This window comes from Leptodactylus fuscus, chromosome 2, assembly GCF_031893055.1.
Source record: "Leptodactylus fuscus isolate aLepFus1 chromosome 2, aLepFus1.hap2, whole genome shotgun sequence".
NCBI lineage: Eukaryota > Metazoa > Chordata > Amphibia > Anura > Leptodactylidae > Leptodactylus > Leptodactylus fuscus.
Window position 1 is genome coordinate 71976883 of NC_134266.1, and position 17419 is coordinate 71994301.

General features: G+C 42.2%; 1 protein-coding gene across 1 annotated transcript in view; it reads right to left on the reverse strand.

Annotated features, from left to right (window-relative positions):
• Positions 1-17419, reverse strand: part of TSPAN7 (tetraspanin 7) — an 88186-nt gene that overhangs the window by 18421 nt on the left and 52346 nt on the right. Inside the window, exon 2 of the mRNA XM_075263980.1 lies at positions 1281-1469. Within this exon, the coding sequence (XP_075120081.1) occupies positions 1281-1469 (189 nt within the window). The remainder of the gene's footprint in view (positions 1-1280; positions 1470-17419) is intronic.

The window sequence follows — 17419 nt, forward strand, 5'->3', positions numbered from 1 at the left end:
GGGAGGAGTTTGTCAAAATAGTCAATGCTCAATATCCAAAACGGTGCACCAAAAATGCATGAAACATTTGGTACATTGTTGAAACTAATAAGTGGAGTAAAAGTAGACAAGACGGTGTAAAAGCGCACAAGATTCTTAAACAGCCTCAGGCACTTTAGCAAATCTGGCGCAGTTTACAAGTGTCTACTAAGAGTCTTATCTTATCTGCCTCATGTTTTATAATGTAATGAGCCAGAAACAGATGTAGGTGTCATCCAAACAAGCAACCCAGGATTTTTTCTTTTCATCTTTGCCTCCATATCAGGTAAAAGGCAGGAGATCTTTTTTTTTTTTACCATGCACTTGGTGAATTCGTAGATTTCTATAGGCCCACTCAATGTTAGCCTCATAGGAATACATAGAGAGACGCGACTGCATTATATAACCACAAAAACACTGAGCACTGCTGGATTTTTGGTTGTGCCATGGGAGTTGACAACAAAGTCGACACGTAGCCCGAGTCTTACACCTTTTAACTGATGTACTTTACAAATAGAGAGATATTAAGAAAAAAAAACCTGGAGTGCTTTTATAAGCTTTTCCATTCCCCCGAGATTACTCACTTAATAAAATTAAGAGGTTTTCCCATGTCAGGCGTTTATGGTATAAACTATAAAGCTTGTGGATGTGACATCCATAGATATGAGCACCATCATTTAGCCCGCTGGATGGTTTGCCTGGTAGACAGGGTCAGAGGTGCTGTATTTTGCAGATATATAGATGTGGACGTCTCAACAATCACACACTTATGGCATATACTGTGAATATGCCTTAAATGTTAATGATGGTAAAACCCCCAAAAGAACATAAATCATCAAATAAATCACATATGTAATATATATGTCCAGAAATAGAAAACGGTTTTCATAATCTTTGTACATTTTTGGCATCTTATATAAAAATATAACACGTAGATTAAAACTGTATCTACTGAAACAAGATTCCTTCCCCGCACCATATCATCGTTGTAATTGATCTTTATCGAGACCTGCCAGAAGGTTGTCCCAGCAGTCACATGTAAAACTGGTCAGGTCTGTTTGTGAGTCAGCTGTGTATCTAGATTGTGCTGGAATAAATAAGGTTTTCCACTGTTGCAGTCTGACACAGTCATTGGAATTTTCCAAAATAAGGAATAAGAAATACATTTCAGAGGTTAAATACAGTATCAACCCACTGTAAACGCTAATATATACACCATACAATGCAGATTAGATTTCACAGAGATCCCAAAAGCTACTCACCAGTTTCAGCATCCATGGGCTACCACGGCAAGTGGCAAAGCATCCAAAGAGTCCGAAGACAATGATTGTAGTTCCGGTTCCAATGAGGACATAGGGAGCATTGGTGGAGTTTTCAGCAATGAGAGAAATATATGTTCCTAATGTAAGTTTTCCCCACACGCCAACAGCTAGAAGAATGACGCCAGTAATCTGTAAGATATAATCATAGAAACAAGTAAATATATGTAAGGCAGAAACACACAACCAAGGCTAGTTACATCATAGGATGTATGATCAGCATGGGAGTGCTCTTCTCACAAATCTCAGTTATTTCAAAAGTCTAACAAAAAATTCTGAATTAGTGATATGCGCTAACATATTCAGCCAAGCTCTGGCTTCTCTTAATTAAAATACACCTACCCATCCTTACCTCAAATTTGGGTAAGGAACCAATACAGTACAAAATCATGACAAGCTAGACAGGCTGCAACCTCAACATGACCACTGAGTGGCCACGCATTGACATATATAGCATAGCATAGTATCTTGTGACAGGATAGACTGAAACATGTTGTTCTGAAAAGCTAGTCATCTTGTAACACAAAAACACCTGGATACGTCCAGCCAAGAGGAAAGGTAAGGAAATGAATCAGTATTTCAGCTAGTTCTTTGAAGAGGACAACGTACAAGTGCCTTCCTCCATATCCAGCCTGCATGAAATCTATACAGTATAAGTGCTAAAATTGGGATCTGGCTGTCATATATCTACTGAAAGAACAATTTCCCTACCTGAGGATGACTTAGTGGATGAAAGACGCTCCCAATGACTTGACCTTAGTACGGGAACTAATAGAGGTGTTAACAATAAGGTTTTTGTCGCTGCCAGGTGCCTTTTAACAAATAGCTACTGGATATGGTAACATTCCCAACTCATTTATGCTGCTGACCTACTGAAAGCACTGACCTAGTTTTTACGGGCTCCAGCAGTGGACACATTATTAGAATTACCTTTGGGCCAAATACAAAGGAGACTATTGCATTTGAAATGGAAACCACGCAAAGCATTACGAGGACTAGAAATCCATTTTTCCTTGTGTTGTCAAATACAATATTACTTTCAGCTCCGGTAGATGACTAGCTAGTGTTTCACATCATTTCTGGATTTGTTTCAAGGTAACGTGACCAGAACATCTTCCTTTGGCCTCGGCTTTGTGCTCCTGGGTATTGATTTGTATCTGATGTTTTCTCAGTCGGTGCCTTGTCTAGCGCTTACAACGTTTTTATTAGTTCTCACCTCGCACCCTTACATGTTCATATACTTTTGTGCTTCAGAGGAGGCGTAATGTTCAGAAACGGACCGAATAAAATTAAAACTTTGAAGAACAAAGGTAGCGGAAGAGGTTATCATGGCCACACAGAGATATATACACTCACCGGCCACTTTATTAGGTACACCATGCTAGTAACGGGTTGGACCCCCTTTTGCCTTCAGAACTGCCTCAATTCTTCGTGGCATAGATTCAACAAGGTGCTGGAAGCATTCCTCAGAGATTTTGGTCCATACTGACATGATGTCATCACACAGTTGCCGCAGATTTGTCGGCTGCACATCCATGATGCGAATCTCCCGTTCCACCACATCCCAAAGATGCTCTATTGGATTGAGATCTGGTGACTGTGGAGGCCATTGGAGTACAGTGAACTCATTGTCATGTTCAAGAAACCAGTCTGAGATGATTCCAGCTTTATGACATGGCGCATTATCCTGCTGAAAGTAGCCATCAGATGTTGGGTACATTGTGGTCATAAAGGGATGGACATGGTCAGCAACAATACTCAGGTAGGCTTTGGCGTTGCAACGATGCTCAATTGGTACCAAGGGGCCCAAAGAGTGCCAAGAAAATATTCCCCACACCATGACACCACCACCACCAGCCTGAACCGTTGATACAAGGCAGGATGGATCCATGCTTTCATGTTGTTGACGCCAAATTCTGACCCTACCATCCGAATGTCGCAGCAGAAATCGAGACTCATCAGACCAGGCAACGTTTTTCCAATCTTCAATTGTCCAATTTCGATGAGCTTGTGCAAATTGTAGCCTCAGTTTCCTGTTCTTAGCTGAAAGGAGTGGCACCCGGTGTGGTCTTCTGCTGCTGTAGCCCATCTGCCTCAAAGTTCGACGTACTGTGCATTCAGAGATGCTCTTCTGGCTACCTTGGTTGTAACAGGTGGCTATTTGAGTCACTGTTGCCTTTCTATCAGCTCGAACCAGTCTGGCCATTCTCCTCTGACCTCTGGCATCAACAACGCATTTCCGCCCACAGAACTGCCGCTCACTGGATGTTTTTTCTTTTTCGGACCATTCTCTGTAAACCCTAGAGATGGTTGTGCGTGAAAATCCCAGTAGATCAGCAGTTTCTGAAATACTCAGACCAGCCCTTCTGGCACCAACAACCATGCCACGTTCAAAGGCACTCAAATCACCTTTCTTTCCCATACTGATGCTCGGTTTGAACTGCAGGAGATTGTCTTGACCATGTCTACATGCCTAAATGCACTGAGTTGCCGCCATGTGATTGGCTGATTAGAAATTAAGTGTTAACGAGCAGTTGGACAGGTGTACCTAATAAAGTGGCCGGTGAGTGTATATAGAGCTCAGCAGGTGCCAGATTATTGAACAATATGTATAAAGAACGGTGGACATTGCAGCCACAGATATGCATATAGGTCAGTAGGATGAAATGAATTGCATGCAGAGCAAGAGTTCATGTACAGGTGCCTTACAAAATAAAGAGTCCACAAAATAAATCTCTCTCTATATATATATATATATATATTTATTTATTTTTTTACACAATGAGGTTCCTATGACACTGCATTTTGCAAGTCCACTAACCATACATAGTAGCAAAGCTCCCAGCACATATGTCAGATATATTCATATGCGAGATATGGACCAGACGCCAGGTGCATTTCTCAGACCAAAGCCTAAGGAGGGTCCTGGACTCCCAGCATCATCATAGATCACTAGGAGTCCCTATTCCCCACAGCTCTACTGTCCCCGCACTGAAAGCATGATTACAATACAGGAGAGTAGAGCCGAGGGGAAGCAGGGACTTCTAACACCATAGATTATGATTATGTTGGAAGTCTGGGTCCCAGCGCAGGGACATCTGGTGCGTATCCAACAGACTGAACTCAGCCATGTGAATCTGGCCTTAATGTGATGCTGGAGCTACATCAGAGCTTACTGTCAAAACCAAAGTACTTTATTTACATCACTAGAGGTCAGTATTCTCTTTACATGTTCTCCATTGATCTTGATGTGTTTCTAAGTGAGAGAAAGACGGTCAGACGGACAGATTCTACTCTACTTATTGTGTGCAGTATATGGCAACTAGTCTCTACCTACCATCTCAAACAGAAATGGAAACTGCTAAAAATTTCTGAACATTTAATGACCAGAAGTAGAGTTATTCTCTATGTACTTGCACTCTACTATTGTCTTACGCAAAGACTGCGTAAAGGTTAGGTAAGGTCTTAGTCCATCTGTAACACATTGTTATACATTTGTCTCATGTATGTGATATGGCATATAAGAGTATGTGACAAATACCACTGTCTTGGCTTAGTGGTTAACATTATTGCTTTCTAGTGCTGGGTTCTAACATGACAAAGAATTATACCCCGATAAAGTTTGTATGTTCTCCCGATATTTCCATGTATTTGTACTCCAGCCTCCTCCCCAGACTCCAAAATATAGTGAAGGGAACATTGGTTTCCTAAGAAATTGTCCCTAGGGAGTATTGGGGATAAACATCTTTGTGGTTCTCCCCGTGCTTTGAGTCCACTGTAAGAAAAAAATGCCTGTTTGTGGTCACGGTCATATACGTTTGACCGGTATACAGTGGGAAATTCTCTGGAGGACATTGCAGCATGGGAGCACTGCTTTTTCTATTCCTTGACTATTACATTAATTGGACCAGACAATTTCTACACAAAACGCATTACTTTTTCAATCCATTTCCTATTTGGAACATTTTTTTGGACTGAGCTACAAATTAAAAAAAATCTAGATACTTTTTCCTCCTATTATGCAAACCAAGTACGAGTGTAGCGTTACATAAATATTCAGAGGAGCCTCCGCACGGATGATCTCTTCTCTATTCTGCTTCCAGATTTATGAGATTCTGGATTATGAGGCATTTCTGTGTCAGATACAAGTAGCAGAATATCTGGCAGCGGATACATCTTCCAGTGATTTACAGGCACACGTTATTGCTGAAGTTTTGGTCTCAATAGACACAGGCCTTTATTTGCATTTTCCACCTCTACTGCATTTAGCGATAACCTCCTTTTTCATGTATTATTACCTGGAAATGTCTTTTTTCACTGCCTCCAGATTACAGACCTAATGGAGCATACACAAACAGTATGGCCATTAAACAATAATTACCCGCCGGCATTAATGTAGGAACGCTGCTTGTTGTGGTTTACGTTTATGTAAGCAGAGTCAGTCACATGGCATCACGTGCTGGGCGTCAGCCGGATAGAAGGAAAGACAGTACACCATGTTACCTTTCCCTTCTCTAGTGTTGATACTAGAAACAATTCCTTAGGTATAGTATACATGTACTGTAATATATTCACCAGAGAAGTGTTCAGGTACCATTACAAAGCATTGCTTACACCGTACATTTACAACGGCCAGGTTATATCCAGGACACCTGCTTAATCCTGGCAGGCTCTAATGCAGGGTTTTCAATTGGAAGTGATTACATCACATTACACAATGATATTTGCAAAGTAAGCAGTTCTGTGCCATCACCTATTAAGCCTTCTGGCAGCTTCATCTTCAGCTTACCCGCTTACTACTACAGTATGCCACTGCTGTGCCAATCTCTCGACTGTATTTAAAGTGAACGTCCACTTATGTGGAACCCAACAAGTATATACTGGGCGCTTTGTGGCTCCCATAAACTGTGTACATGTAGCAGGGATCACTGGACAGAATTAAGTATGTTAATGATATTAGGGGTGGGGGATTCTTCAAGATTGGCTTATTTGACGCCAGCGCTGCTGGAGAAGTAGCCAGGCCTTGTCATAAATCTGGCGGGCAGTGCATCTACCTAGTGCTGAGGTTGGTGCAAATGTCACAAGCGGTGTTAAAAAGTTGCTTAAATAGTAGCGTAAATATTGATGCCTTCTCGCAATATGTCTTGAACTAAAAAAGTTGCGTAAACTAATACCTTCCTCCCAATAAGACTTGTCCTGGGCTATCAGGCTACATGCACACAGGCAGGGGCGTAGCTATAAGCGGTGCAACACTAGCAGTCGCTACCGGGCCCCATACCCTGAGGGGGGCCCATGACATGTAAACTATGCCAACACTCTAAAAGGCGCAGGGTAAAGAGAGGCTTCATTATACATTTTGCATCAGGCCCCAAACACATAAAAGAGTTGTCTAGTGGGTTCAGTGACTTTGCTGTCGTGTATGGAGGGCGGCATAGTCTAAGGACAGATGGCGCAGTATCTCTTCACACAATTTTTATTGAAGCACACATTTTTTTAGTGTGGCAACTGCAGTAGTTTGATAAATGGATCACAGTTTGAGACCGAGTGCTGACTTAGGAAAACTGTAACAGGGAAAAGTCATTTAACCTGCCAAGGATATTATAACACAGACTAGCAGGATGACAAATATCAAGGCATCTGTTTTTCCAATTACGCTTCCTACATGGAGTAAATTTAAACAAATGAATGGAAATTGGAATAATATGTTTATGTTACAAGCAATTTCCTCATACAAAGGCAATGAGACTAATTGTATTCTAGGGCTCATGTTATGGCTCCATATAACCTATGAATTTACAGAGCTGAAATACAGCACCCAGAAACTCCTGCGGACCCCTAGACTGTCACCCACACTCTTAGGCTAAATATAGACGATCATGTAGAGCAGGGGTAGGGAACCTTTGGCTCTCCAGCTGCTGTGAAACTACAACTCCCATCATGCTCCATTCACTTCCAAGGGAGTTCCAAAAACAACAGAGCAAGTATGCATGCTGGGAGTTGTAGTTTTGCAACAGCTGGAGAGCCGTACGTTCCCTACCACTGATGTAGAGCAACGGGTGCGTAGGAAAACGGCACAATATAACTCATGTGTCCGCTCCATTGATTTCCTGCAGTAAACCTGGGCCGTAAAACAAACAGGAATAGGACCTGTCCTGAGCTGTGTCCACTTCAAGGATACGTGATAATACATGGGTGTGTATATGGGGCCCTAGAAAAATAATGTGTCATTTGCTAGCCATGAAAAAAACAGCTCGTTCACTAACAAATTATGCGGTCATGTTGCAAGGCCTGTTAAATGGTCAGACACTGACTAAAGGGTGGCTAAGTGCTACAGATGACACTACAGAGACCGCTTTCTGTCTTGTGGAAGCAAGCTAATATGAATACCCTTTTTCCAGAGAGCACTGTCTAATCTGCAACACACTCTCAACTCTCTGAGGGTAAGTTCACATGAGGTTTTTGGTCCGGAAACTGAGAAGGAGGCTGCCTCAGGTTCTGGACCAAAAAACGGGTAGCCGCGACTGAATGCCGATGCACTGTACCGGCATCCAGTCGCACACTCTGCTCCGGATTAGGCCCAATGAATGGGCCTAGTCGGGAGGAGGGAGTGTCTTCAGGCTGAATCATGAGGCGAATCGGCCTGAAGAACGAGCATCTCGCTTATTTTTCCGGGAGCTGCAACAAACCGGCTCCCGGAAAAAAAAAACTGAAATCAATGGGAGCTGTCTTTTTGGTCAGGATTTTGAGGCGGATACGGCCTCAAAATCCTGACCAAAAAACTCTGTGTGAACTGTAAGGGAATAAAGGGAATAACTCCAATACAGCTGTCCACAGTTGAGTCACATGATGCGGCTAATAACCTTAGCTTCCTTATAGTCCATGTTCAAGTCTTTAACAGACTGTGCAAGATGACCATCTCTACTAGATGACACCACCAAAACGAAGTTATCTAAATAAAATCTACACAAACTTTATGGAGTTAAGCCTAAGGGAACCTTCACACAGAGGAGTGTTCATACACATTTTATGCAGAAATCCACCTACAATCACCATCCCTTTGATTTCAATTGAAAATCTGCTCAGTAGTTTACAGAGTCAGAGATTTTCTAATACAGATTAGAAAAAAGAAGCGACATGTCAATTCCTGCAACAGAAACAGCATCGGGTGCTCGCCATCTGGATCTGACCCACTGAACAGAGCTCATACTGTTTGCAAATTTGCAACAACGCAAACTGCAAATTTGGGACAGAAATCCAAGGGTCATTGAAACAATCCATCATATGAATATGAAAAATCTTTAAATTCACACATTAAGACTAATAATCTTAAGAAGAAAATTCTCCATCTACAGCACCTCTTGTCAGACAATTTCACAAGTATGGAAATCGATCTCTCCATTTGCAGCTGACATCTGCTGAAAGTACAAAGAGTCCTACTTTGGCAAGGAAGCAATGAAACACAAATCCTTCACACTCTGCTAAAACGGACTTCCCCGCAATACTCGCTAAGTGAACCGCACTACACGACTTCCTCTGCCTTACACCTCCAGGTTATTTTTTACTGGAGCAGCTTCCTATATCACTTACTCTCTATGGCTCCACTGATCTGTTCATGCCTAAAGATGGTTATAAACACAACAATAATTTAATAACTTGTATTCATGCTTAGAATATTTCTATTACAAGTATGAAACCATAGTCTGGACATTTCATTGGATAAAGGTACTTTTTAGATTCCTACTACTAGGATGCTCTACCTTTAGGTTGCTCATACACAGCCTGATGTTGCATTGACCATGCAGGGTTTCCCCAGTGCAACGACGTGCACTAGCCACTCCTGGGACCACAGTTATGGCTACTATAAATGCAATTACTTTTCAATAGATCATGAAACCCAAAGATGAATAATAAAAGTAAGCTAAAAATGTCAATCTGCAGTATTTTCTGCACAATCCTATCACAAACAATGTTGTTGAAACCCAACAGATTACATAGGGGTTAGGCTAGATTTACATCTGTGTTGGAGACTATGTGCAAGACTTTTCTCTCTGCAGATTCTGCAATGAAGGACCTTTCTTCTCTGCCGGATTCAGTACAAAAACAGCAGAAACCTGACGAACCCCATAACAGTCCGTGTTCCGTGGGTAACCACTTTTTTAGTGGATTGTCTCTCCATGATTCAGGTCCACCAGTGTAACTGAATGATGGAGAGTCCAGCACAAGTGTGAACCTAGCCTTAAAGCGATTCTACCATTAAAAATCTTTTTTTTCTACTTAAGACGTCGGAATCTCCGGCCCGCTGTTCATTAGAAATACCGTTTTTTACTGGTATGCAAATGAGTTCTCTCGCAGCACTGGGGGCGTTCCCAATGCTACCAGAGAACTCTCTCCAGTGACGCCTCCATCTTCAACAGTAACCGACTCTTCAGCCGTCTTCTTCCGGCTGGGGTCACACTACGCTCTTGCTACGGAGAACTACAGGAGCGTACTGCGCATGCACGCAAGAGCAGAGTGTGACTCCAGCCGGAAGAAGACGGCAGAAGAGGCGGTTGCTGTTGAAGATGGAGGCGTCACTGGAGAATTCGGTATTTCTACCGAACGGCGGGCCGGAGACGACTTCTAAAGGTAAGAGACAAATAGCCTTTCTAAAGGCTATTCCGATGTTTTAAGTAGAAAAAATGGTAGAATCCCTTTAATCTTCTGTGATCTGATATCATCTTGGGCTGCTGACTGGCTAAGGGGGAGGAATTAACAATCTTTTGTCCTGCTACAGCCAGTTGTCTTATAGCCAGACACATTATAGTGAGGAAGAAAGGGAAGGCGTTATATGGCTAAGCTCTTGAGAAACCTAGTGAACTTTTTTTTTTTTATAGAAGCTTTCTTCATATATGTTTCATATTAGACAGAAGACGACTGAAGGAAAGGAAGAGATGAAGGCAGACATAGCAGGGATTTTTTTTATTATTTTCTGTGCATTTTCTGTGTATTTTTAAAGAATTATTATATAAAGGATTATTATTTACATACCACTTTCCTATTGACTGTCTCACCTATCTACACCTACAAGAAGTCAATACAGTAGTTAGCTAGCAGACAACCCAAATTTCAGGACTTCCAAGTATACTGTATTTTCCGGCAGACTATTAAATATGGAACCATCGAGCTACAAATTGCCATTTACTTTGATTTCATCTAGTATAAAATGCTGGCATGAGAAACTAAACCAGAACGGGTTAGGACAGAGATCAAGAATGATTTTGTGGTTGTGAGGACACTTCCAATCATCCAAGAGGAAAAATAGGCATAGGATTGTATAACACAGACAGATAAGTATGTAGACATCTCAATTATTATAACCACAGTGGTAATGTGGTCTACAAACTGGCTTTTTCTGTAGGAAATCCATCCTAGAGGCCAAGATGTAGCGTACAAATGCACAATTCCTACTAAAGAGCGAAAGTCATAATGACAATCCTAAAAGAACTGTGTGATGAATCAGGACTCTAGACGAACCCACTCATTTACAATGCAACCAGATTTCAGGTCTTAGTAAGTCAGACACTTCAGAAATTTCAGTCGAGGAACAAGTAGAGGACAAATAGCTTATCTAACATGTAATAAATGTATAGGATGCAACAAATATTTTTAATTTAGAATAGAAAAATATGGCATTAGAGAAGTAGGAATTCCATAGTGGGAGCAAATCTTACAAACACGGGGGGGAATTTATTAAGACTGGCGAACCTGTACAATCTCGACTAGTGTGGGATGTGCCTGAATTATTAAGAGGCTTCAGCCTTATAATAATTCTAACACTCTCCCATGCACCAGAAATGGTCGACAGACACGCACAGTCAACGCTTTTGGATGAAGACTCGACGGTGATGCGGGAGAAGAGGCAGTCTGGAGAAGAAGACAGAGGCGTCGCTGGAGAGTTTTCGGATAGTACTGGGATAGGCCTACGTGTACTTAATTAAAAAAGTGAATTCTAATGATAGAATCTCTTTTGCCCTCCCAGTAAGAGCTTTAGGTTACTCTTACCGATCCAGCGCTTGGTAAGACTGAGTTCACACTATGATTGTTAATGTCCGTTGCTGTCACATTGTCCCGTTGACACTAATGTAAACGACATAACAGACGTTATCGTCCGTATGGTTTTGTTTATTTTTGTAACGAAAGATAAAGCTGATAATACAGGAAAGGGACAAGCATATTGGAAAACAATTTTGCACAAATGAGACTTTGAGAGCAACAATTTTAACTTTTTTATGAAAAAAATAAATCTGCCCCGTGAAATGTAAACCAGCATATGAATGTAGCCTTAGGGAGAGGAGCTATACCATGCCATTAGAGAGAAATATACCTCTCTATGGATACTGAGGATTTATTCATCGCTAGAAACATATTAAAATTTGTGTTGTCAGCACACTGCAAATATGAAAATCAATGTCTGCATCAAAGCATAGACTTCAGTATGCAGAACAGAGCTTGTGTACATAGAGCAGAACACTATGGCTACACGGCTCATGAAAAGTCTATACTCAAGGCTGCTCAGTAAATAGAGGTGCTGTAGTTCATCAGATATATCCTCTGTGCTGGCCGCTTTCCACATCCACAGCTGATATACATGTTTATTTAGGAAGTATTCTTAGCCGCTTATCACAAGTCACATTTAGTCCAGATAACAAAGCGCTGGTGTTAACGGGAAATTTCCTCCCAGAAAAATGCACAGAATACAAAATATAATGCCATCCGCTATCATAGGAGCGCAGTGCAATAACATTTCCGTTATGTCCTGGCTTCCACTTTGCTTTCTCATCTAGTTGACTAGCACTGCAAAACCCTGAACATAATAAAATGCCAAAAGACTGCAATACCAAATAAAAGAAAGGCGAATGCACCAAAGTAGTTTCCAGCCAGTACTCTGCAGTATTAATAATCCTCTTACCATAGGGGCACACTGAAAATGAAATGGCTCTGTTCACATTAGCAGACCCTGAACACCATACATCAATCATTAGAATCCCTTTTTTCAGTACTGCCACGTCGGAATAGCCTTAAGAAATGCTATTCTTTCCCTACCTTTAGATGTCTTCTTTGCGATGCCGTTCCGGTGATATTCCCAATTTTCTCCATTTGCAAATAAGTCTCCAGACAGCACAGGGGGTAGTCCCCCTGCACTCAAACAGCACAGGGGGCATCCACTGTGCTGCCTGAAGATTCTCCAGTAACGCCTTCCATCTTCTTCACAAGACAGAATATTTGCCGAGTCTTCATCTGAAAGCGCCGACTGCTCATGTCCGTAGGCCATTTCCCTGTGGCCTCTTACATGTTTATCAGTTTGGCCATAGGAAAATGGTCGACGGATATGTGAGCCTTCATCCGAAAGCGCCAACTGTACATGTCCATCGGCCGACGGACATGCACAGTCAGCACTTTCGTATGAAGATACGGTGAAGATGAAGGGCTTCGCTGGAGAGGCTTTAGGTAGCACAGGGGACACCCCCTGTGCTGTTGGTGTGCAGGGGACCGCCCCCTGTGCTGTCTGGAGACTCATTTGCATACAGAGAAAACGGAATATAATCGCAACGACGGCATGAAGAAAAATTGTAAAGGTATGGGAAAAATAGCCTTTCTTAAAGCTATTCCGACTTGGTAGTACTGAAAGAAGGGATTCTAATGATAGAATCCCTTTAAATGCTCATAATCAATTTGGCGTTTTTATTTCTAAAATCCCTCCATCCATTCAATAGCTATGGCCCATGGAGGATTATATGTTAATTAGCTCTTATTCACCAAGTGGGTGGGAATTTATTTGCTATGGAGGAAAAAAGATTACCAGAGGCTCAGCGAGAATCAAATGATGTATGGCATTAAGTATGGGGTACTTGGTGACAGGTCCTCTTTAAAACAGTCGGTCAGGTTTCCATCCATTTTTAAAGGAGCGCTCTCACCAGCTCTCCTAACACTTCTATTTTACTAAAAGCTTTACATACTACAAATCTGGAGCAGGATTCTTCTCTTCTTTGTGCCATTCCTCTACGAAATTTCTAATTAAATTGAAAACAGGGTATTATAGATTCGGGGATTTATCTTCACACATCCCAACTCTGTCCAATAAATGGTGGAAGAGTAAATTTATGTCGATCCTGATAGTAATAGTTACAGATCCGTATCCATGATGCTTATCCATTAAAATGCTAGCTAGCTTTGTAATTAAATTTTTTCTGCTGACAAACAAAACTGAGGAGAAAAAAAATATCAGCATTATAATGCAAATGTAAAGGAAACTTTGTCCCCTTTCTTACAAATACTTGACATGCATGAATATGGAAAGTGGTTTCAGCAGGAAGTTCCAAAAGAAGCCATAAATGCATAAAAAGCTAAAAGCCCTAAAAACCCATTAATCACAATAATACCTTTTTTCATTACTACGTCTCTTCAAATCATCCGCCTCATTTGCAATGGGTTTTCCTTTTATCAACCAAGGCATTTTAATCATACTTGGGCCATGGAAAGGTCAATATCCGTAAACGATCCAAAACTAAGATCCTTTATAGTTTTAGCAAATTATATTGAAAAGAATAGCTTCTCCACAACAAAACCACAACCCAGGACTAGAACATAGGAAACTTCTACCATCATTGACTTAATAGAAATAATAAAACATGTTACAACAGCCTTTACTTATATGGTGCTAATGTATTCTGATCAGATTACTCACTGCCCATAGAAAGTTAAAGGGGTTGGCCACTTTCTAACTAACAGTCTGTAATGTGTAGCCCAAAGATAAATAATAAACTTTCTCATAGACATCCATTTTTAATTCTGCACCTGTCCCTTTATTTTTGAGGCCACGCCCCCCGCTTCCCTGCTCTCTGACACTCCTCCTCTGACCACTGAGCTCGTGACATGGAGGGGCATGTGACCCAGCTTGACCATGTCACGTGTCTGTGCCTGCTCTGCTCTTCTGCCTGGTCTTTCACTTACTCAGCAAGGACCTTATGACGTCACAGTCACATGACTCTATTCTTGTTACTGGGTAGGTGTGTCTGTGATTGCAGGAAGGTCCTTGCACATGTAATAAAGTTGTATGCCATTGCAGTGGAGGAACATGCAGAGATGTGCTTGGTGTAATGTGGGGATGTGAAAGATGTGGGCTGCACTGTGTAGTGTGGGTGAGATGTATGAGGTGCATGGTGTGGAGGGGAGGACAAATCTGGGGGAGAGATCTGGGCTGCATTGTGTAGTGGAGCTGAGAGATGTAGGTGCATGGTGTACTATGGGGTAAGAGTTGTAGGATGCATGTTGTAGTGTGGAGGTGGAGAGATGTGGGGTGTATTGTATAATGTGGGGTGCATTGTCTAATGGGGAGAGATATGGGGTGCACAGTGTACTGTGGGGGGCAGATTTGGGGTGCATTGTGTAGTGGGGGTGAGAGATGTAGGGTGCATGGAGTACTGTGGGGGGGGGGGATATCTTGGGTGCATGGTGTACTATGGGAGTTGTCAGGTGTGTGTTGTAGTGTGGAGGTGGAGAGATGTGGGGTGCATTGTATAATGTGGGGTGTAGTGATTACTGTGGGGGGAGAGATGTGGGGTGCATAGGAGAGAGGCACGTGGAGAGCTGGGGGGTGGTTGTGTGTGCGCTCCTTGCACTGAAGATACATTCAGGAAGGGGGGGGGGGGTTTGGCGATGCACAAGAGGCTCATGAAGAATGGAGGAATCTTTCATATCTGTGTTAGGGCTAGTTCACACGGGAACATGGAGGCGGATTTTGACTGCAGAATCCACGTTATAATCCGCCTCCATACAATGATAGTCTATGTAGAGGGCTTGGTTTTTTTTTTTTACGCTAGATGAAAAAAAAAGCGACCTGACCTTTCTTCAGGCGTTTTCCGCCTGAAGAAAGCAATAGAAGTGAATGGGAAGCACAAAACGCGCGGTTTTTTTTTACAAAAAAAGTGCGGTAAAAACGCAATGCATTTCTTGCAGCCCGTTCTTTTTTAAGGGATGGGAAAACCGCCTTGGCCTTGTTGGAAGCGGTTTTTACAAAAAAAAAAAAAAACTCCACAAAAAGTGGGCCAAGGTCCCAAAAAACACTTCCTAATTAGGAAGTGTTTTTTCCGGTGCCAGAATAAGCCGCACGTTATTTACGTTTGAACTAAGCCTTAGGTTTGCATGAGAGGCACAAAGAAACTCTGGAATATGCTGCAGTTTTTGCCGCCATTTTACCACCACATTGGGCTTTGGCCATAAAAGACACATGGGGAGCTGTGTGAAACTTGTTTGGAGTGTTCTGAGCTGTGGAGTGCTTATTAACACTATGGGGGTGCACTAAAAAGGTATAGAATGCTTGTCTGGGGGTGCACAGGAAATATATGGCTATTGGTGAAATAACTGCTAGCAGTGCGGGGGTAGACTTACAGGGGTTATCCCCTCCCCTGTGGGTATCTTGCAAGGGGGCATATATCTTATGAATAATGAACCGTCACTCGGTGATTAGGCTGGTGCTCGGAAATGGCGTCTCACGGCCATCATGATATAGTAAATGAAATTCCCGGCACTCTAAGTATGCTTCCAAAGCGAAATTTTATTCCGACAAATGAACGTTTCGGTCTACAAGACCTTCCTCAGTGTGTCGGTAGGAAGAAGGAGGTATAGGAAGCCAAACAAAATGGATAGGGAGTCCTGGGCACTCATCCACCAGGACTCCCTATCCATTTTGTTTGGCTTCCTATACCTCCTTCTTCCTACCGACACACTGAGGAAGGTCTTGTAGACCGAAACGTTTATTTGTCGGAATAAAATTTCACTTTGGAAGCATACTTAGAGTGCCGGGAATTTCATTTACTATATCTTGCAAGGGGGGGTCATAAAAATTTGGACTCTTCTCTGGAATTTGGACGGGTGAGGACCTGGCTGTGTACATATATATATATATATATATATATATATATATATATATATGTACATGTATGAGTCACTGGTGAGGACTTGGTCCTTCTGGAGTAGGGGATTTGGCCATTTTACTGTGAGCTGGCTAAATACTACTTCAGTTCAGATTCTGACCACTAGGGGGGAAAAAGGTCCTGACCAGTAATGGGAAATAGATCATACTGAGGCGGCTAATACTATAAGTGATAAGGACCAGGTCCTTACTGAGAATAGTATTTAGTCACAACCCTATTGTAATCGATGGTGTTCGGTGGCATTTTATTGAATTTAGCACTAAAGAAGGTGTTTTGGGGCTCCATTCAAATTGGATGAATCATAGCGGCCCTCAGCGGCTATTAGTTGTGCAGGACCCCTAGGATTCAGCCCAGTGTTGTGACAGTGACAGTCATTGTGAGCGCATTCTGCTAGCCAGAGGTGCTGAGGTGAATGAAGCTGTGTGATCACATCCTATGTGTGGGCAGCGCTGTGATGCGCCTCAGCCTGGAATGCAGGCCGGGAGTTTTACTTTCAGTTTATTGATGTCCCGCCCACACAGGCCGGCTGAGCTCACACTGCAATATCTCATTTTAATGGGGAACAGGTAAAATAAATTTAATTTTTACAGCACATTTGTCCTATAACCATCTTTCTGAGTTGCCTGGGGCACTTTGGTTTTTTCAGCTTAAGGGTGGCCAACCCCTTTAAGGAGCCAACTGAGAGCAGCTGGGACAGACGGACATAGTGCTGCAGCTAATAGTAAGTTTTCTATCTGCTTTATTTACATCAGTACTGTTCAGTACTTAAGTATAATGGCATACATGCCACTGTGGAGTGGAGGAGCAGAAGTTTCTGTTTTGTCATGGCGCTAAGTATGGGAGACACCACAGATAGTCGCGCACAAGCTCAGGGATAGCTGAGAATTAGAAATAGAGTCTGTAGGTGGTTATAAGTGCCATATGCAAGTGGTATAAAGACCAGAAATAGTGTTATAGCTAATGTACACAAACATAACACCTTACACTACGTTCGCACCTGGGTTTCTGTTCTTCGTGTCCTCCTGGGGACCCAATGCATGAAAACCTAACCCACTTAAAAAGCAGCTACCCATGGACCCCATAGACAATGTTAACGACTATAATAGACTA